Below are 22,688 nucleotides of genomic sequence, written 5' to 3' on the forward strand. Positions count from 1 at the left end.
TTCTGCTACGAAAATAGCGTAGCTGAAGTTGACGTACTTAGAGCTACTTACCGCGGTGTCTTCATTGTGGTAGGCCAACTGCTGACTCACCCCACTGACTCCACCTACGCTTCTTGCTCCAGTGGAGTACTGGAGTTGACAGGAGACCGCTCGGTGGTCGATTTATCGCGTCTTCACTAGACGCGATAAATCGACCCCTGCTGGATCGATCATTCCAGAGGTAAGTGTAGACATGCCCTAAATGTCTGAGGTGCCTAAGGACCAGCCGGGCTGTCCCACAGATGGCTGAGCATGGGATGAGTGTATGTGAAATAGAAAGGGAATGATTTACCTTGTGCTAGGGTGACCATACATCCTGTTTTGGCCGTAACAGTCCCTTTTTTAAGCCCTGTCACGGCTGTCCTGACTTTTTTGGCAAAAGTAGGGTGCGGAGGAACATACGCGGCGTGTGTGTTTGTGGGGAAAGCGGTAATGCCAGCTCCACGCAGGGGTGGAAGCAGGGCTCAGGCGAGCAGCGATGCCAGCCCCAGCCTCGCATGGGGGCGAGCAGCAGCAATGCCAGCCCCAGCCTCGAAGGAGGTATGGGGGTGGGGGGAAGGGCTCAGGCGAACGGCTTGGGCAAGCCCTGCAGGGGCATGGGTGGGAGGGCTCAGGCTAGCCCCACACAGTGACCTATTTTTCCTTGGAGAAATATGGTCACCCTATCTTGTGCTCATCATAATTCTTTCCTGTGACATGTTATCCACTCAAAGAACATGTTTAAAGATCAGCAAACAACTTTACAAAGTGTGTTTATATGCTTTCAACTAAGATTTTCAATTACACCAGGTTGAGAGAGAGAGAGAGAGAAGTCTATTTTATTTTCAGTGAGATCTATGTAATAAGGAGATTCTCTCTCCAGACACATGAAAGATTGATCCTGTATCTATCAATATTATATATTTGTGAGGACATTAAAAAAACTTATGCTATTAGAGAGAGTGGGGCTGGTGTGAGTTTCTGAGCAGTTGTTCTTTAAGATATCCTCTAGCTGTGTTAAGTAGTATTGTAGGAGAATGCACACTGAGCAGAGATGAAGTCAGAATTGGGTGTGGTGCTGATAATGTAAACAGTTTTAGGCACAATGCCAACAGCCAAGAGTGAGGGGAGTGGTGGCAATGAAACTAAACAAAGCACTAGTGGGATAGCTCAGTGGTTTCAGCATTGGCCTGCTAAACCCAGGGTTGTGAGTTCAATCCTTGAGGGGCTGTTTAGTTTATCGGGGCAAAAAATGGGGATTGGTCCTGCTTTGAGCAGGGGGTTGGACTAGATGATCTCCTGAAGTCCCTTCCAAGCCTGATATTCTGTGATTCTGTGAATTGCTGACCCAGGAAGTTGTATAGATGTCTTACAGGCATACAGCTTTCTATGTATCTAGAGTATTGGGGGAATTCCAGGAATAAGGGATGCCTGCCCCCTAGAACTTCTGCCATCTGTAGTTCTTGCTGAATTGTCTTTTGCACCTCTGGAGAGAGTTCCAGCCTTAAACTAGACGAAAGGAGAAACACTCAACTAAGTTTGTGCTAGAGGCCCAGATTTTCCAGTTATCAAGGATTTCACAGTGGAGAGGGTTTGCTCTGGCAGCAGGATTAGGAACCTGTTAAAGGCAAAAAGGAAACCTATGGAAGCAGTAGTGAGTTGGGTTTAAATGTATAAACTATCAAGTGACCTACGTGCTCTGTCTCCTAAATTCAGTCATGCCTTTAATTTAATAGCAATGGCTTTAACTGATTCAAAATAACACCACAAATAAAATAAAGTTACAACTAAACAACTTAGCAAAGTGAGTGGGTCCCTTAATGACTAATTAGCACATCTTCATTCTTGGGTTCAGTTGCCATCACATCTCCGTCTGTAACTGCTTCTAGCTGACAAGGCTCCTCTGAATTGTGGATCTAGAATGTTCCATAGCTTAAGCGAACAGTAACCACCCACAGTCACTTTAAAATGTCATACCCCACACAATAAGTCTGGCCCTCATTTGCGTTCTCTGAGTGACCACTTATTTTCTCAAATAGACCACCAATAATATATTTTTTTGGGGTGGATGAGACAAAGCCCATAATTTGGAACGTGAGGTAAAGCCCCCCAGAAACCTTGTGCACTACAGAGTCATTTGTGCCAGTTAGGCACAGCCTGGCATTGTGGTCGCTCAGAGGAACACTGCCTTACTGGGAGCTGTGCAAGTAATTCTTCAGAATTCTACCCAGAGCTCTCTGGCATGCAAGGGAAGTGTTCAGGGGGTCATAGCCTCCTAGTGCACAAGATCATGTCGTGAGCTGCTGTGGAGTGTGCCGGTGTTTGCATTAGAGCAATGAGAATTTGTATTTAACAATTATGTATTATATTCAAACATTACATAACACAAAAATCAGAGTTGCCACTAACTGATCTCCCCTCTGTAGTCCAGAATCCTGCTCTCCAAAATGGAGGATGGCCTCTAGTCTCTGTAGCCATGCCCTACATCCTTACACAACAATGGCAGCTGCTCTTTACCCTGAGAAGGTGGTATTAGAGCCCCTTTTTGGGGTGATACACATGGAAAGAGGAGTGCCTTCATTCCCCCTTGTGCAGGTGGTGTATTGTGACAGGATGTGCAGAGGAGGCTTCTTATATGCTCCCTCAGCTCTCCATGAGAGCCCATTACAATCTTGTTCTGTGATAGCAAATGCTTCCTCTGATAGTGGGCCCAGTGGGAACTTTGAATAAGAAGGGATATTTAATAAATTCAAGTTGGGAATTACAGCTTGACACTGTCATAGCCATAAAGGTACTATAGAAAATGTTACATGGAAAACAGAAAAGAAGGGAAAATATAAAGGTAACAGAAGGGGAAAAATGTATGTCACAGGAACATTTTAAAGAAATCAAACAGACAACTGTACTGTAGCCATGGAAACTTAAATACAGAAACTAAAATGTGAAATGGTGCAAAAGAAAACACATGTCCAGCCCCCTCTGTTATTGTTCCTCCTGGTGACACACTCTCACACGCACACAGCATAATCATTCCAAAATAGTCTCCCCACCTGGTATTTATCTGTTTATTTTGATTGGTTTCTCTATTAGCTTTGTAATTTTATAAACAGGTCTGCAAGCAAGAAGTTAAGGAAGAGGTTTATTGTTTCTGGACAAAGGTGCAGAGCAAGGCTCGCCATGAATAAAGCTCGCAAGCTCTGAAGAGGGTTTGTAAATGTACTGCCTGAGGCTTAGAAAAGTTTAAAAATCTCTCCTCTCTCCACCTTCATAAACTTAAATAATGGAATAATAATTTACCATCTTTGAGTATGTGCAGTTCAAAATAGTGGTCATGACCAGGTCTCTCTGGAAGTGCTCTGTTTTCAGTGTAATATTTCTGAGTATGATCTTAATCTATCTTATTTTCAAAAAAGGAGGCAAAGTCCTTATTACTTGCCTGTTTTCAGTTTATAAAACAATCCCATTTTAAAAGGATAGAAGTGTGTACAGGTGAGTCGCATCATACGCGCATTTAACTTACGCAAATTCAACTATACGTGCTCGGCAAAAAAAAAAAGAAAAATAACAAGATATCTGTAAATAGTGCGGGCGATTCCACCCATGATTCCACTCAGTGAGCATATGTCCCTGAGTGAGCGTGAGATGGGAGACGTGAATCTGCTGTTCCCTCAGTCGGTCTCAGTTCCTGCGTGTCTCTCATAGTGTGAGCATCTCGCTGTGCTGAGAGTGATTCTAGTGTTTAAAGATACGTATTTTTCATATAACATGGGCCCTAAATGCAAGCCAACTACTTCGTCTGGTGCTCAGCTGAAGAAACAGCAATCTGTTCCAATGCTGGAGGAAAAACTGGCTGTGTTGGACTTATTGAGAGATGGTATGTCAGTCTCCAACATGGCGCGTAAAAATGGCCACAACAAATCTAGCATTCATGCCATCAAGATTCGAGAGAGAGAAATTCGTCAAGCCATGGGATCAAGTGCTCCAATAACTGCTAAGGTGATGAGCCAGGTGCATGATAAGACTTTAGTGAAGACTGAAAAGGCATTAAACTTATGGCTGGAAGACATGAACCATAAACGTGTGCCTGTCGATGGCAATACGTTGCGAGACAAGGCTCTTAGCTTCTATGTGCTGTTCAAACTGCCCGCCGAAGAGGGACAGCCTTCTGATGAGAAGGAATTCAAAGCCAGCCAAGGTTGGCTTAACAGTTTTAGGAACCGCTTCAACCTCAAAAATGTGAAGACTACTGGTGAAGCTGCATCTGCCAATGAAGAGGCAGCAAAAGCCTACCCCGAACAATTAAAGAATATCATAGAAGAAAAGGGCTATCTTCCGGAAGAAGTTTTTAATGCTGACAAGACTGGGCTACTCTGGAAAAAAATGCCTAACCGCACCTACATTTCGAAATCAGAAAGACCAGCCCCTGGCTTCAAAGCAGCTAAAGACCGTGTGACTGTGTCGTTTTGTGGCAATGTGGCTGGGCATTTAATAAAGCCGGGCTTGCTCCACAGGGCTGCAAATCCCTGTGCCCTAAAAGGCAAGAACAAAAATCCCCTGCCTGTGTTCTGGCAATCAAATAAAAAGACTTGGGTGATGGCAGCATTATTTCTGGATTGGTTCCACAAGTGTTTCATTCCGGAGGTCAAGTGGTACCTTGAAGAGAAGGGACTTGACTTTAAAGTGTTGCTGATCGTAGACAATGCTCCTGGCCACCCTGAAGCACTCCGGTTTGTGCATAACGACGTTGAAGTCATCTTTCTCCCCCCAAATGCCACCTCGTGACCAAGGTGTGATTCGCTGTTTCAAGACCAAGTACACGAGGCTTACGTTCTCATGGATATGTAGCGCTATGGACGCTGATCCCAATCTTAATGCGATGGAGTGTTGGAAGTCCTTCAACATCGCCGATTGCATCACTTATATTAAACAGGCAATGGATGCAATCAAGCCTGAACCAGTCAATGCATGTTGGTGAAACCTATGGAAAGAATGTATGAATGATTTTAAGGGTTTCCCGACCATTGACAAAGAAGTGAAATGCACTGTTCAGGTGGCCAGGCAAGTGGGTGGTGATGGCTTCATCAACATCCTTGAGGAAGAAATTGAAGAATTAATAGAGAGCCATAGAGAAACATTGACTAATGAAGAGTTAGAGGAACTGATAAAATCGTCTACAGAAGACGAAGATGATGACGATGAACAGGAAGAGCCAGCAAGTTGGAATTTTCATAAATTTGCTGAAGTGTTCCAAGCAGTGAAACACTTGAATAATTTAATTTCTGAATACGATCCCTCTGTGGAACAAAGCCTCAAAATCACACATAGTATTACAGACGATTTGAGACCATATCAAGAAATGTTTGAGCAGCTCAAACCAGGAGGAGAGCAAACTGGATACAATTAACTTAGGCTTGAATAGAGACTGGGAGTGGATGGGTCATTACACAAAGTAAAACTATTTCCTCCCCCCCCCCCCCCCCCCCCCCCCCCGTTCCTCAGACGTTCTTGTCAACTGCTGGAAATGGCCCACCTTGATTATCACTACAAAAGGTTTTCTTCCCCCCACACCCACCCCCACTCTCCTGCTGGTATTAGCTCATCTTAAGTGATCACTCTCCTTACAGTGTGTATGGTAACACCCATTGTTTCATGTTCTCTGTGTATATAAATCTCCCCACTCTATTTTCCACTGAATGCACCCGATGAAGTGAGCTGTAGCTCACGAAAGCTTATGCTCAAATAAATTTGTTAGTCTCTAAGGTGCCACAAGTACAGTATACTGTACTTTATGGGCAATTTCAGGGATTTTTCAAGGGTAATTTTGACTATATGCGATTTTCACCTTACGTGCTGACTGTAGAACCTAACCCTTGCGTAAGATGCGACTCCACTGCAAATTAATCATCAAACACCATTCTCCCTCTCCCCTGCCCCATTCCTGTATATTAGCCAAGTTAAACTTTCCAAATTTATCTGACACCAGTTTCTCTCTGCTTTTCTTCAAGTGCACCATGTCTCCCCATTAATGGATTTTTTTGGAAGTTACAAGCCTCTGAAAATCTCTTCCTCCAGTTTTGATACAACAGTGTACCTACTTTAACATATTCCGTACTATCCAGAACAGGAAATGTGGACTGTAGTTTGCCTCAGTTTGCTGTTATCCCACTATTCCATTGTGATCCCTGTGTGTGACTGTCAAAGAATGCCAGAATGTTGGCATATATATCAAGTGTGCATATGAAACTGGTTTAATATTTTATAAGACCCATGTTATCCCTTTGAAGATATCTGAAAGCTGTGAATAAATAATACAGAGTTTTGATTGGCTTATAGGGAGAAATAAATTCCAAGCACCTAGCACTTTTTCAACACTTAAGAGAGGGCAGGCAGAACTAACCGTATTTCTTTCCTCCACTTTTCTAAAGGGATAAGCCAAAGGAAGTGGAAAAATATTCTTTTTTCCTCAATCTGATTTAAAAAAAAAATTTAATCCATGACACTATCTTATTTTGCTGATTTTTAAATAATTCACTGCTCCATCTGAAGACTAAAAGCAGAATTAGATTTAGAGCAGGTGTTTGTTTACATAGTACACAGTGGTCCAGAAATAATAAATATTTAGGTTATTTTCCATCTCTGTGTGTCCTCTAAGTGCTCTTGACAAACAAGATGTCATTCTTTCCTTTCTGTAAAGGAAGATTTACTTTGCATAGGCAGAGTGCATTAAAATCTGTGGCAGAGTCAAGGGCAATATAAATTACACTTTTGTTGTAAATTAGTCCAAAAATGGAATTGAGTGTTGAGTGGACACTAACTCGTGGTGTGATATGGAATTTTACAGTGGGAATGGTGCAAATTGAGACCACTACCTTTCTTGGATTTAATAGACCAATATATTATATGTACAAACAGTATATTATATCTGTAATAACTTTGTGTTTATCTCATTATATTTTATGCAATAGAATGATTCTGTCTCTCTAGTCTGGGTGGGTGTGATAGGTCTGCTTTCTGTTATCTGTGTTTGCAGTCTTGGGGTCCTCTGGTGGCTCTTCTGGACGCCCAAAGAGAGGGATAACCAAGCAATCTTTTTTATCCTTTTGCTTGGCAAGCAGTGTACAACCTTTTGCTTTTAGATTCGGACCCTTCACTCGGCCTGTTCTCATCCTGCCATGTAAGGAGCCTGAAATGAACTGGCCTGCATAAAATTTGGACACGCACCCTGGATTCAGAACTGCATGGATTCTGCTACCAGAGGACCTCCTGCAACCATGGAGGAAGGGGATTCATTTGCTCCCAATGTTCGTTTCATAAGTTGATAGATTTTTAATGTCCAGAGGAATTTCGCCACTTGATTCCTGCATCAAGCCAGATAACTTGCGGCTGAGCTGTTTTTTATTGTAGTGTTCACTGCTACATTGTAAAGAATGCTGATAGTTGAGAAAGGTGACATATGGCAGTCAGTAATAATAGATGGGGAGGTTGTTCTTTTGTATATTTTGAAAATTTGGGCTCTAGTTTCAGCATGATGACAAGTTAAGAGGTAATGCCAATATCATCAAATATGGTCAACAGCTAATGGGGTCTTGCTGCTAAAGTGACACTGAAACTTCATTTTCAAACCGGAAACATTGGTCTTGTGCCAATGCTATATTACAGTGCCATGAATGAGAGCTAGTTATTATTTTCATTTTTATTATGTACACCAAGTAACTGATGCAGTTGTAATAATTTCATCTGTGGATGTAACAATTTGAGATACTCGTTGTCCTGATCCTGGTTTCCTGTGTTTTGATTGATTGATTTGGCAGAGAGACATTTTCTATACATCAGTTAGTCAGTAAACAGCTGATCCATAACTGCAGGGTTTTTTTTATGAAGCCTATTGTATTCTTCTGAAGAGTTTTTCATTCGGATGCTTTGAAATCAACAGCATTAACAGTCACCTTAAAACAAATATTTTACACACCCAAGCTCACTGAGCTCTAGGCCTACACAAATTACAAACCCACTACAATCCTGAAGGGGATCGCAGAGCAGGGATAGTGTGTTCCAAAGAGTTTTTATTGCTCTTCAAAGGGAAGTATGAAGTCATTGGAGGGAAACTGATAAAGAAAATGCATAGTGTGGCACCAGTGATTATAACCCATTGAGTCTGATGTCACTATTAATCAAGATCCTAGAGGAATTTTTGAAAGATGAGAAAACATTCCTATAGGCATGTAGGCTGAAACCACTATCTTGCTCCATTAAAGATGATGCAAAGAGCAAACTAACTGATGGAAATAATCTGTATTTGGTATATTTTATGTGTCAGTTGTTATACAGAAGAATGAAGGACTAGTATCATAGGTTTGAAATTAGCATACCGTGGACAGTTACATGGCAAGTCCCCTTGTATAGATTTTCCACTGCACCTCAGATCTGACTTGTTTTTCTATTCCCTGGTGTGACAGGGTCGGGCCAGATGGCTACAGGAGAGTAATAGAAGGCAGATATATTAGCCCCAGGCTAAGTAGGTCCTTTTTCCCTGGGTAAGGTAACAGGGAATGTTCCAGAACAATCAGGAACCTTCTGGACACAAATAACACAGGCTGATTAGAACACCTGCAGCCAATCAAGAAGCTGCTAGAATCAATTAAGGCAGGCTAATCAGGGCACCTGGGTTTTAAAAAGGAGCTCACTTCAGTTTGTGGTGTGCATGTGAGGAGCTGGGAGCAAGAGGCACTAGGAGCTGAGAGTGAGAACGCGGACTGTTGGAGGACTGAGGTGTACAAGCATTATCAGACACCAGGAGGAAGGTCCTATGGTGAGGATAAAGAAGGTGTTGGGAGGAGGCCATGAGGAAGTAGCCCAGGGAGTTGTAGCTGTTCCAGGAGGCACTCTAGACAGCTGTATTTCACAGGGCCCTGGGCTGGAACCCGGAGTAGAGGGCGGGCCTGCGTTCCCCCCAAATCCTCCCAACTCCTGGTCAGACACAGGAGGAGTCAACCTGGACTGTGAATTCAGAAAAACGGCCAAGCTGAGGGCTGCCATGAACCTCCAAGGTGAGCAAATCTGCCAATAAGCACAAGATCCACCAAGGTAGCACAGAAACTTTGTCACACTGGACATCTGCTGAGCAGCAACTAAAAATCTATCTTGAATTGTCTGATAGTCTTGGTCCTGATTCAACAAGAGCCTTATATATATCTAAGAAACAAATACTTAGATGAAGTTTAGGTATTGTTTTGTCTTTTATGGTCTGCTCCCTCTCAATCTCTCAGATGGATTTTCCATCTTATTCTTCAAAGCAGCACTTTCCTGTCACACTGCTTTGAACTGGGAGTAGATTAGCATTTTCTTTGGTCTTTCACCCTTTAGCAATGGAAGTGTAGCAACTAACTGCCTTTGCATACATGGTGCACAAATCATGTGAGATAAGATCTGTTTGCACCAGTACTGAGACCCATTGCAGACAACAGTCCTGAACCCCAGGTATGTGAACTTGTTCACCACTTCAAGTTCATAGTTGTAGATATTCATGGAGGGTGCTTCCTAAACTCCTTGGCACATTATGTTCATCTTTTTTTAAGCTTATGGTAAGCCCAAAGTCTTGGAAGGCTGTGGAAAAACTGTCCATAAGGCTTTGAAGATGAGCTTCTGTGTGGATTGTCACTGCTGTGTCATCAGCAAAGAGGAGGTGTTGGATAAGGGCCCCCTGAGTATTGGTTTTAGGTCTGTCTTGAAAGATTGAATAGCTTTCCATCAGATCTTGTGTGAAAGTAGATTCCCTCAGTTGAGGAACCAAAAGCTTGTTTCAGTAGCAGAGAGAAAATGATCCGAAACAGAGTATGGGCAAGTACCAACTTTGCTTAACTCCACTACAAATCTGGAAAGCTTCAGAGGCTGAGCCATCATATTGGACTGTGTTATACATGTTTTCATGTAAGGATTGAATCACACTTAAGAGCGTGGGGGGGGGGGGGGGACATCCAATCTTTTCTAGAAGTGTGAATCGTCCACTTCTACTGACAAAGTCAAAAAACTTTGTGAGATTGATGAAGGCTATGTAGAGGGCCTTTTTTTGTTCTCTGCATTTCTCTTGTAGTTATCTCAGTGAGAAGATCATGTTGATAGTAGACGTTTCAGCTTTGAAGCCACACTGATTCAGAATAAATTCTGTCTGCAAGGGTCTGAAGTCTGTTCAGGACAACTCAGGCAAAGGCTTTTCCCATAATACTAAGAAGGGAAATGCCATGATAGTTGTTACCCTTTTTTTTATAGAGTGAGGATGTTGGCATCTTTCATTTCTTCTGGTACTTCGCCTCCTTTCCAGCACAGGCAGGGCAACTTGTGAAGATGTTGCAGTAGAATAGGTTTTCTGCATGTTATGACCTCAGACGGTATGCAGTCTTTTCCGGGGGCCTTTAAATTGGGGAGGCCATCTATGGCAAGGCTAAGTTCCTTGACAGTTGGTTTATAGTCAAGTTGGTTCATAACAGGAAGGCTTTTGATGGCACTGATGGCTACATCCATAATAATATTTTTCATGAGAGTAAAGCTCAGAGTAGTGATCTACTCAGCGATTCATCTGCTTGGTGTATTGATTTCCCCTGCATTGGTGATTTCCCCTGTATTGGTGATTGTTTCCCCTATTGTTGATTTCAATGGGGCTGTCTTCTTTGAAGTTGGACCCAAGGCTTTCTTGATCCCATCGTACATGTTTCTGATGTTGCCTGCATCAGCTCCTACCTGGATGCTTTCACATATGTGCAGCCAATAGTTACTGGCGCAGCAAAGAGCAGTTTGTTGTACCTTGGTTCTTGCCACTCTCAATGCTTGTAAGGTTTTTTTCATTTGGGTCTCTCTTGTAGTTGGTTTGGGCTGTGTGTTTGGCCTCTATGACTGGTGTCAACACACTGGTGTCAAACCAGTCATTGGTCTTGTTTTCCTTCTTCCCAAAGACTGACAGAGCTGCATCATAGATTGTGTTCTTCAGTTGCTCCCACTTCAGGTGTGTGTGTGTGGCACAATAACTGGTGTCAAGGGCTTGTTATAGTATGTTCTTGTACTGCTGTGACTTTTCTTGGTCTGCTATAGCACTGATGTTCATATGAGGACATCCTTTTTCTCTAGATCTATGTATTATCTTTGGTTTAAGTCTGACCTTGCTGCATACCAGAGATTGGTCTGTGTTGCAGTCAGCACTTTGTTAACTATGGATAATGAGGACGATGTTAAGGTTGGTATGCCTTGTGATAATAAGATCCAGTGGTGCCAGTGGCCAAATCTGGGATGTTTCCAAGATACTTTGTGTTGCGGCTTTGTCTGGAAGAATGAGTTTGTTACACAGAGGTAGTAATAGGAACAAAATTCTAGCAGTCTCTGACTGTTTCCATTCATCATACTAGTTCTGTTTTGATCAAGACGGTTGGTTCATGAACAGCTCCCATGCTTGCATTGAAGTCCCCTAGTAGGAAAACATATTCGTGTTTTGGAATCTTGCTGATGGTGATGTTCAACTGGTTGTAGAACTGGTCCTTGATGTCAGAAGATGAGGAGAGTGTTGGGGCAGACACACTCACAAGATTGACTGGGCCCTCAGATGTAAACAAGCATAGTGTCAAAATGCTCTCTGATCCATTTGTAGGCAGCTCAATCATCCCCAGAAATGAGTTCTTGATGGCAAATTCCGCTCCGTGCTCTTGCATTTATTCTGCGCTTTTCCCCTGCCAGAAAAATGTGTAGTCGTTTTTTTCTTTTTTTTTCTTTCTTTCCTTGATGCTATCTGTGTTTCTTGGATGCAATATCGACACTGAGCCATTTCAGCTCGTCATTGATCATGGCAGTTTTGTGTGCATCACTGATCTGTTGAAGGTCCTCAGATAATCCAGTTGTCATGGTGCGAATGTTCCAGCACCCTATCTTTAAGGAAGTTTTCTTTCTTTTACTTGATTTGCCTGGTGTGTTGGTTACAGTCCACTTGTCAAGTTATAAAACTCTAAGCTCCAAGCACCCATTGAAGCAGGCAGACTGTGGTGGGACAACACCCTATTGTTGGAGGCTGCCCAATTTTACGGTGGGCTGTGGTTGTCTAGTGAGATATCATATAATGATCTCTCCCACTGTCGGAGTCAGCCCCTGGTGCTCAACTCTACGTCAGTCAAGTAAGAGCTTAGAACTGGTGACTGCTGTCTCCTGTGTTGTGTCGACGCTCGAGGCGAAGCTGGAGTACCTCTCCTGGGCTCAAGCCTGGGCAGAGGATATGGAGGCCCTGAGTTGCCCATGCATCAGGACCTCCCTCTTGGCATCACCGATAAAATCGAGAGGAGAGGAAGAACCAATACACCTGGTACCCGATCCGCTGCAGGCGTTGCCAGAAAGATATTAAAATGTAGTACCTGATTGACTTTGGGGCTCCCCTCCAGATTTTCTGTCTGAGTTTACTCTCATAGCTTTAGATTCTCCTGCACTCACCCACAGGGCAGGGGAGCTTTTCTGTCGGGGTTGCTCCTTTAGCCTTACACCCTCCCGGGCTACTCAGAAAGTTGATGAGCCGTAGGTAGTACCATCTACTCTCATTACAGTAGAAGGCACAGCCTGACCTGACAGATTCCTCACTACCTGCTGAAATTACTGAGAGCTGAAATCACGAAGAGCTGGGCTAAGCAGAGGAATCTCAGAATGTAATGTAGCGGAAGCAGCAAGTGGGGATCAGCAGAGAAATAGTGGTTAGCGGTGGCAGAGAGACAGTTGCAGAAGCAGCCGTGGAGGCATTGCTCAACCTCCCGCCCCCTTACCTCAGAGTGGGAGGTGAACCCTGTGAGTGCACCTCTAAACTCCAGGTATTCCCTAACCAAGGGCAGCCAATTGTTAGTCGGGTGAAGCAGAGGAAGAGTGGAATGGTGTGTTTAAAGGGACCTTCGTTCATTGGACTTTCCCACTGTATGGTGGGCCATTGAGGCAAAAGACACTGCCCAATAGGCTTTGGGGTTGGGTTTGGTTATGGTCCCATGCTCTTGAATGTGGTTGGGGTGGTTCCCTTTCCCTTTTACTAAAAGTTCTCTTTTGTTATACTCAGACTCAATGCTTGCGTGTGGGAAGTATGCCTCTTAGAGGCTCCCGAGAGTGGTGTTAGGTTTTCCTAGACTACTGGATGGGGGCTTGAACCGTTCTGTTCTGTATTTTTAAGAGAAATCCTAGATATTGAACCTGGCCCTTGGTGCTGCCGACTCCATCTGGCAGAAGGGTTACATATGAAAGTCACACAGTTCTTGAACTTTGACAGAAAAGTGATTTTTACAACAGTATTTTATAGAGGCTGAAGTGGGTGAGATAAGATGCATGGAAGCCAAATAGGATGAAGTTTCACTAGCTGATTAGAAATCACAAAGAGCTAAAGGAAACAGAAGTTAAATAATCAGAGTTCTGTATACTCTGTGGCAAACTGAGCCTACATCCTGTGAACAACATCTCTAGTGAGGCAGACTGGGAAATATTCATGAGTTTTGGGTGGATTTAAAAAAAACCAAATATTTCTATGCTGCCCCCACGTGATTTATTATAATATTAGTCGGTTTATTTTATGCTGCACTCAGGGCTGTCCCTAGGGGGCTTTGGGGGCCCGGGACATAGGTGCCAAGTTTCTATCTGCAGGGGATGCTCCCCCGCACCCTGCCAGATCCGCCAAGGCCTGGCCCCACCCCTCCCCAGCCCAGTTCTCCCCTCCCCCCCAGAGCCTCCCGATGCCGCAAAACAGCTGATCGGTGGTAGGTTCTGGGAGGTGCTTTGGGCAGGAGGCGCTGAGGGGACGGGGAGGTTGGTGGAAGGACTCACCTCCCCGCCCCCTCCTCACGAAGTACGGGGCCCAGGGTATTTGCCCCCATTCGCCGTGCCCTAGGGATGGCTCTGGCTGCACTACAATTTTCAACAGGCCACAGCTTTTTTTTTTATATTGTCAACATGTCACTGCCTGGTGGAAACAGCCAGGGGAAAGCAGGAATGGGAGTGGGTGCTGGGGCTTTTGGCACCCAGGAAGGCACAGAGATGGTTTGGGAACTCAGGAGGCAGTTGAGGCTTTTGGCAGTGGAGGAGGTGAGATGGGTGGTAGGGAAATTAATCTCTTTTTCTCCCTTCATCATGGTGGTAAAGGTCAAAAGAGACTGTTGTGGGTGGTGTGGGGATGGAGAGAAGTTGAACTAGTTTCCCCATCCCAGCAACCCTTGATAGCAGCTAGCTGCATCACTGCTTTAATATCTGCTGATGCATGTGACAACAGTAGATAAGCACAATTGCTGGGTGCTTTGCCTAAAATGATCAGCAATGAAACAGTTAATGCTGACAAAGCAAGCTTTAGGTTTCAGAGTTATTACACATTTCAGATGGATGATGCAATCCATACTTCTTTTAGAGCTGCTGTTTTATGCTTTCTGCAGACTCGGGCAACAAGCACTGATTACATTTGGAAGGTTGTCTTTGCAACCATAATGGCTAGAAATGAGATGAGTGGAGGCTTAGAATCTGCTCCTGAAATCTCTGATGATGTATATTTTGTAGCACATTCTGAAGCTGTGAATTACATAGGACCATGTACATAATAAGCAACTTGGCAGATCAACAGTTCTATCCCTGTTTGCAACCTTTCCAGGTATTTTTTTTTCTAAATATGAAACGTTGTATGTCAAAGGTTGATTACATAACTTGATTAAATGACTATTATTAATATTTACAAGAACTTAACTAGTGAAATTTCCATCACTTTCTCAAACTGCGCTGCTGTAAGCTCTCTAAGGGCATGGCTACACTGCAAACTTCAAAGCGCTGTTGCGGGAACGCTCCTATGGCAGCTCTTCGAAGTGTGAGTCTGGTCGCACGCGAGCGCTGGGAGAGAGCTCTCCCAGAACTCCTGGTAATCCACGAGGGGATGAGCTTTGAGTGCTCGGAGCGCAGCTCCCAGCTCTCGGAGCCTGTCTACACTAGCGCTTTAAAGCGCTCAGACTTGCTGCACTCAGGGGGGTGATTTTTCACACCCCTGAGCCAGCAAGTTAGAGCGCTATAAAATGTAAGTGTAGCCAAGCCCTAATGTAGCCACCCTAAGCTGAAGGGAGGGAGCTCTCCCATTGACTTAACTACTCCAGCCCCTGCGAGAGGTGGGAGAAGCTGTCCCACTGGCATAGCACTGTGCACACTGGTGCTTATGTTGGTGTAACTTATGTTGGTCAGCGGTGTGGTTTATTCATACCCCTGAGCGACATAAATTATGCCGACATAAACTGTAGTGTAGACATATCCTAATATTCCCAACTGATTTTTTCTCAAAAAGAAAACTGCTCCCTGTAATAAAGTATCCTGTAGAGGATAACATAGTTGGTGCTGATTTACAATAAAATGTCACTTCATTCCCAAATGAGTTCATTTTCTGCTCTGCACGTTCAAGAGGAATAACTTAGTGAAGCAGAAGAGGGAAAACTGTAAAACTAATAGTTTCCTGAAATACTCTAATCTAAGCCACTTCCAAGGCTTCTAGGTCAGTCAAAAACTGGTGAGGACCACAAATACTTTAAAACTTGATGGGCCATTAACAGCAGACACTCAGGCTCTTAGGTGACCTCCCACTGACTTCAATAAGGCCAGAATTTCATCCAGTATGTTTAAGTGGGAATGCTAAATCCAATAAGGTTATCTTTTGTATTGCAAAGCAACTGTAAAACCAACCCCAGAACAAAGTGAAATACTTTTCATGGTGCTTTCAAATAATACCTGGGAGCAGTGGTTGGAGGTGGTGATTTTAAGTTACATTGCAAGGCATTTGGAGGAACAAAAAAGGTGGGGAAAGATGAAGATCTCATGGCACTTAGGGTATATCTACACTAGAATGGCATAATTATGGCACTGCAGCAGTGCTGCTGTAGTTTAGATGTCTCCTATACTGATGGAAGGTTGTGCTCGTAATATATTTGCCGAGTTAGCGCACAGTCACACCATAGTTGGAAATCGTTTGTAGGAGCAGAAGTTGCAGGATCACAGTCTGGCTAAAAATAACGAGGAGTCCTTGCAGATGCAGAGCTTACCTCTCTGAGAGGCAGTAGCCAGCTCTGCATCTACAGTGGGGGTAAGGTCGACCTAAGTACATTGCACAGGGTGCAAAATTTTCACAATCCTGAATGACATAACCAGGTCAATCTAATTGTTACATTTAAACCGGTCCTAAATGTCAAGGTGCCATTTTAAAGTTTTGTGCTTGTAATATATTTGCCGAGTTAGCACACAGTCACACCGCAGTTGGAAATAGTTTGTAGGAGCAGAAGTTGCAGGATCAGTCTGGCTAAAAATAACGAGGAGTCCTTGTGGCACCTTAGAGACTAACAAATGTATTTGGGCATAAGCTTCCCTGGGTTAGAACCATCTAAGGTGCCACAAGGACTCCTCGTTATTTTTGCTGATACAGACTAACACGGCTACCACTCTAAAGTCTGGCTAAAGAACTTGAACCAGAAAGCTATTGCTGGGGTTCTGAAAGTTTGGTGCTATGTCTTTGAGTTGCTAACTGCACTTAAGCTTTACTGACTGTTCCCCATGTTTACCAGTATATCTGCTTATGGACCAATTTGATTATGCAGCAGCAATCCCTTAACTTTTGAAAGCTGAGTCCGGATGCACTACCCACCATATTAGCTGGGCAGCATGTGGACACTTGCACGGATACTGTTCCATGTCCCTCCAGCTGGTCTTTGGTGCCCCATGCTTTGGGAAATGCTGCTGTAAAAAATATCGGATCCTTTGTCTATGCTACATAATTCATTCCTCTCCTGACAAAAACTCTCAGTCTCTCTGGAGTCCAAGATTTCCTGGCAACTCAGACAATGACAATAAATACAGACAGTTTATCAAAGTATAATCCCATGCATCCACAATACACTTTATAAAAATAATAAAGGTAGAATTCTACGAAGTGTCTGCATTCAGACCCAAATGATATGAAACAGACGACAAAGTGAATGACTCTCACAGTTGCAAGCACCATGTCCAATTCTACAACATGCCGGGTGAAGAGACGTGGTGACTCTCCCTTAGTTCCCCCTTACCCAGATAAGTGAAGGAGATGAGTGAGCTAAAAATACAGGCCCAGAGATGCTGATGCAATGATTTCAACAAAGAGATACATCAGATATAATAAAAAATACACCACTGGCAAGAAGCTGATAACCTCATGTTGATATTTATCAAACCCAGTTCACAAAATCAAACCTTTCAGACTTGCATTCGTAAGCTTGAAGCTTTAGGCACAAACAAATGCTGGTACAGCACTAAAGGCACTTGGATTCTTGCAGCTATTGAATTAACTCTTAAGAAAACTGCCTTAGAAAATGGACTATAATTACACAAGTGGAACTTTGTTTCTGTATAATGACAGGTTTCAGAGTAATAGCCATGTCAGTCTGTATTCACAAAAAGAAAAGGAGTACTCACTTCATCGGATGCTGTAGCTCACGAAAGCTCATGCTCAAATAAATTGGTTAGTCTCTAAGGTGCCACAAGTACTCCTTTTCTTTTTGTTTCTGTAGGATTTTTTTGTCTCTGCAATCATTGGCACATGAAGAAAGCTTAGACTTCAAATGCAAATATCTCCCCAGTGTAACATTCAGTGCAAATGCTGGGGAAAATATTTTTTCCAAAGGAGAAACAAGGAGAGATCCTACTATATAATCAACTGTATTGCCAACACACCAGGGATAATACCAGGTAGTATGAGCTGGTGACAAAATAGGTAAATGGATGATTATGTCAAAGGGTGAGGCCAGAATAGGATGACCAGATGTTCTGATTGTATAGGGATAGTCCTGATATTTGGGGCTTTTTCTTATTTAGGCACTTATTAACCCTGACCCCCTCCCGATTTTTCTCATTTGCTATCTGGTCACCCTAGGCCAGAGGTAGTCAATAGGTGAACTGCAGGATAAATCTGGACCGCCAGATGCTTTTGTATGGATCACAAAATCTTTTTATTTACTTATTATTATCATTATTGTTACTGTGGTGTGAAAAATAATCACACCACAGACTTTCTCTGAAGTCTGGACCTTGACCAAGAAATTTGGACCCTGACAAAAAATAATTGACTACTCTTGGGTGAGGCAATGGCTGCAGCTCCATTATGTTCATCCTTTGTTGTGCTTGTGGCATCCCTCTTAAATCTGGGCAGGTTTCTCTTTCTAAGCCGGCAATGCAGTTATAGCAACCATTGCTAAAAAATTAGCAAAGCCTGAAGTTTTATTAAAACATATGGTCAAATATCTGGACCCATATCCAACAAGGTACTTTAAGCATGGGCATTTAGAATGGGACTACTCACATGCTTAACGGTAGATATATGCAGGGCCGTCCCTAGCCATTTTGGTGCCCTATGCAGCCCCCCTGCGGAGAGTGTGTGTGGCCCCAGGCCTCCGTGGAGACAGGGGGGTGGGGGGAAGGGGCAGGAGCAGGCTAGGGGGACGGGGGGGAAATGGCACCCCAGCATGAGCCAGTGGCGCGGAGTGGGTTGGAGCCGGGTCACTCCACTTCCTGCTGCCCGGTGAGTGCAGGGTGGGCCCGACCCCGCACTCACAGGGTGGCGGGAAGTGGAGTGACCCGGCCCCAGCCCACTGTGCTCTGCTCCCCTGGCTCCCAGCCTTGGGGCTTGGGGGGCGGGGGGAACCGCCCCGCAGCACTCACTGGCGGCATGGAGTGTGCTGGGGCCAGGTTGCTGCACTTACTGCTACCCGATGAGTACAGGGTGCCCAACCCCTGCTGCTGTCCTCAGGGGAAGGGGTGGAGTGGGGTGAGGCTGGGGCGGAGCAGGGCTGGGAAGAGGCAGGGACCGGGCGGAGGCTTTGGGGAAGGGGTGGAGTGGGGGCTGGACTGGGTTGGGGCGGAGCAGGGGTAGGAAGAGGCGGTGCTGGGGCGGAGCAGTGGTGGGGGCCATGGGGAAGAGGCAGGGGCTGGAGCAGCACGCAGCTGCGTAGGGCACCAGAAAATTTTGCGTACTTTGCGTATGGGTAAGGACGACCCTGGATATATGCTTAAGTTCCTTGAGTTAGGGTTTTGGTCAGACATGTACGGGCCATAAGGAGGCGGAGGGGAGAAGAAGCAGCCTTAATACTGTGAGGTATCAGAAGGGAGCCGAGTCTCCTTCCACTATCTATGCTAGGACATCATTAAAACAAGACATGCTGAAGAGAGAGAAACAGAAGCTGAGCCAGCCTGGCTGAAGCTACAGTAGGGAGGAAATGACATCTCTTCCTGACATAATGGGCTTTCAATAGATACATAAATAATTAACTTGCCATCATGCCCAGGTTAGCATGGCAGCTGGCACCTCCTTCTAGTGTTTGAAGGAAATTCTACTTTAATCTTATGTAATGGTGTGTGTGGGAACCTCTATGATTATGTCTTTACTGCAAAAAATTGGTTTTTACATTGAGATAGCTAATTTGCAGTTTTCAGAGGAACAGCCGTGTTAGTCTGTATTCGCAAAAAGAAAAGGAGTACTTGTGGCACCTTAGAGACTAACCAATTTATTTGAGCATGAGCTTTCGTGAGCTACAGCTCACTTGTGGCGACACGGCACAGCTAATTTTTAGCTCAGCATAACTAGTTGAGGTCAATGCTATCCCCCCACCTGGAGATGGCCTTGTCTAACTGCTCGGGAGTAAAAACTCTTATGCCTTGTCTCCACCAGGATTTTACATTGTGATAGCTATCTTAACCTGGCTATCTCCATGTAAAAACATTCCTTTTTTGGCAGTGATGATATAGCCTGTGTCCTCTTCTGTTAGGCTCACCAGCTCTTCCACCAACAGAATGGGGAGCAGGAGTTAGCAAATTGGGCTGTAATCAAACAGCTGGTTTAAAAGCTTAAGACTCCATTGTAGTTCATTAAGAAATTTTTCAACATCATGTTTTTTGTCTGAAAATACCAGTTAGTCAAAACCAAAAGTTTTCATAGAAACGTCTGAGTTTCAACAAAAGCTTCTCAAGAAAGAGAGACAGACATCCCCAGGATAGCTAATACCTGGTTAGGGCACTGCCTAATTCAGAGCAGGGACTTAAACCTGCGTCTCCTATCTCCGAGGTGAGACTCCTAACCACCAGGCTATTGGTGGGTGAGTCTCGCTTAATGCCTCTTCTTGGAACTGTTCCACTTTGTTTCAATACCTAAATATTCATAGGGTCAGAGAGAGGCTAACTCTAACTTGGGGCTAGTGCACTCACCTGGGATGTCAGAGACTTGAACCTGACTCCCCCACATGAGTAAAAGATGAGTGCCCTAGCAACCATCAGGCTATTGGCTATTCTGGGGGTCTCTTATTCTCTCTTCCCCATTTTAAATGAAAAAAATTCAAAAGGTTTTGGTTCTGTCCTGATGCAGAACAGGAAAATGTTTTGAAATTTCAAAAATGTTCATGGGATGGGAAAACTATTTCCCGCCTGTCTCTAGATGCTATTTCCAGTGTACAAATCCTGAGCTATCCAGTCACCCTAAAAATACTACCTTGTAATAGTCTAGTCCTACTTCTTCCCCAACACCCTGTACTTAAAAGTGTGCTATTTTCAGAATGTTTTATGCTTCCTGTTTATCTACACAACACTGTCCCTTTTGAAGATTTGGAGATACCAAAGAAGTTAAACAGGAGAGTCCTCTTAATACAAAATCTATTGTGCATAAACAAACTCCTGATCAAATGTTACTAATGTGTTTAAGGCTCATGGTGAATTAATGATTTTTTAAACAAAACCTTTAAAACAAAAATATAGCAGTTTGCTTTTTCACAGGGAATAAAAGTAGCACGGACAGTGTCTGCTGTGAAAGCAGTTGAGTTGTCTCTGAGTGTGATTCACATGATTGTTTTGTGTTTATTTTATTGACTCTTTTTGCAGCGATGTATACAGATAATGACCCTCGTTTATACTCAATATTCTGCTTAACTTCTTGTGCCTGCAGAATGCTGAAATAGATTTTAATTTTACCGAGGAAGAAAATGCTTTTGTTTTATATCTAAACTTCCCTTCATACACTTCACTTTATCGGTTGTACTCCTTTTTAGTTGTCAGCATTTTAGCCTCAGTGATGGCAGGTGCATTCGACCCAACAGGTACTGTTGGAATTGCATAGTCCTGTATTAACAGAATCTAGAACAGTGTGCATTTCTCATTTCCAAACCCAGTCTGTCTTCTGACCGGGCACAGCACTAAAGGAACAGAGTGAATCATAACAAACGAAATGTAAAAGGAAAAAAAAATCGTACCTTAGCTTCTGACCAGCTGGCTCAGTGATCTTACTGAACTTGTCCATGTTCCGTGTTGATAGTATCAGGTAAATTAGTGATCATTTAACGAGAACACGTGCTGGTTTTTATGTTCGTAAGAAGGAGCGCTATACCGAGCAGTTGACCTGAGATAGAATCCCACGGGTTATCTCTACCTGGTTTCTACGTTGTGGGAAGGAGAATACTAATTTATTAGGAGACCTGAAAACTTGCCTGAGCACATATTTGAGTTTCATGTTTCTAGTTCATCATGTGACACACACAGCCAGCCAGGCGACTTGCTTTGACTCCCGAATGTTATGCAAATGTGATGACCGACACCTATAGGGCGTGCAAATTCCCCTGAAATTGAATGTGTCTCAAGTCTCTCTCTATTACTTCCTCTTTGTGTCTTACATGCAGCTGGTGTTTTAATCAGATGGCATGACTGGAAAATATAACACTTACACCACAGACGCCTGCTCTCTGCCCCATGCTGGCCACTTCCTGGTCGCAGAAAAGTGCAGGCGAGCTATCGGAAGGGACGATCCTGCTCAGTGACAAATTATGCATATGCTGCTGCTTCGGTTTGGCATCATTGTAGCTTCCTTTGGACTCTACTCCAAACAGCCAGAGAGATATGTCTGCAACTGTTCCCCCCCTTTCAGGTTAAGGTGGTGATGTTTCCCGAGTAGCCTGCAGCTGCTAAGTGTTAAATGGGTGTTTCACAACTCCATTCCATTCCAAAACAAGGCTCAGTGTCAACACCACCACAGAGGAACAATGGAATTCAGAGTTGGGGCAGCCCTGTGAGGACTGATTGCAGCAACGTGGCTGTTAAAAGCTCAGAGGAGTGGGGAGGATCTTACTATGGGGTATAATGGGAAGGAAAGTGTTGTCTACCCTGGAAGACTCTCAGGTGACTGAGGACTAGAGGCAAGCGACTGGAAATTAAACAGTTTCCCTGAAATTCCCTTTCCCAAAGGAGGACTTGTGGCACCTTAGAGACCAACAAATTTATTAGAGCATAAGCTTTCGTGAGCTACAGCTGTACTTCACGAAAGCTTATGCTCTAATAAATTTGTTGGTCTCTAAGGTGCCAGGAGTCCTGTTCTTTTTACGGATACAGACTAACATGGCTGCTACTCTGAAACCTTTCCCAAAGGTATGTCTACATTACAAGCTCTACAGTGGCACGGCTGGGGTGCTGCAGCAGACACACTTGCTACAGCAACATAGGGATTGTTCCATTACTGTAGTAAATCCACCCCCTTGACAGGTGGTAGCTAGGTCAATGGAAGACGACTTCTATTAACCTAGCAGCGTCTACATCAGGGGTTAGGTCAGTTTAACTACGTCTCTCAGGGGTTGGGTGGCCATATGTCCCGTTTTGGCCAGGACAGT

General features: G+C 44.0%; 1 protein-coding gene across 10 annotated transcripts in view; it reads right to left on the reverse strand.

Moving 5' to 3' along the window:
- BLNK (B cell linker) overlaps positions 1 to 22,688 on the reverse strand; it is a 141,689-nt gene that overhangs the window by 47,770 nt on the left and 71,231 nt on the right. For 2 of the 10 annotated variants that reach the window (XM_048857126.2, XM_048857125.2), the window contains exon 1: positions 21,753 to 21,853. The exons of 6 other annotated variants lie outside the window; for them this stretch is intronic. Coding sequence is in view for 2 of the 4 variants with exons in the window: in XM_048857120.2 (XP_048713077.1) it covers positions 21,285 to 21,331 (47 nt within the window). In the remaining 2 variants the exon portion in view is untranslated. Of the gene's footprint in view, positions 1 to 21,284; positions 21,590 to 21,752; positions 21,854 to 22,688 lie in introns of those variants that run through there. 2 more of the 10 variants (XM_048857120.2, XM_048857124.2) reach the window with 2 other exon arrangements.

The sequence above is a fragment of the Caretta caretta genome, chromosome 7 (assembly GCF_965140235.1).
Source record: "Caretta caretta isolate rCarCar2 chromosome 7, rCarCar1.hap1, whole genome shotgun sequence".
Lineage (NCBI taxonomy): Eukaryota > Metazoa > Chordata > Testudines > Cheloniidae > Caretta > Caretta caretta.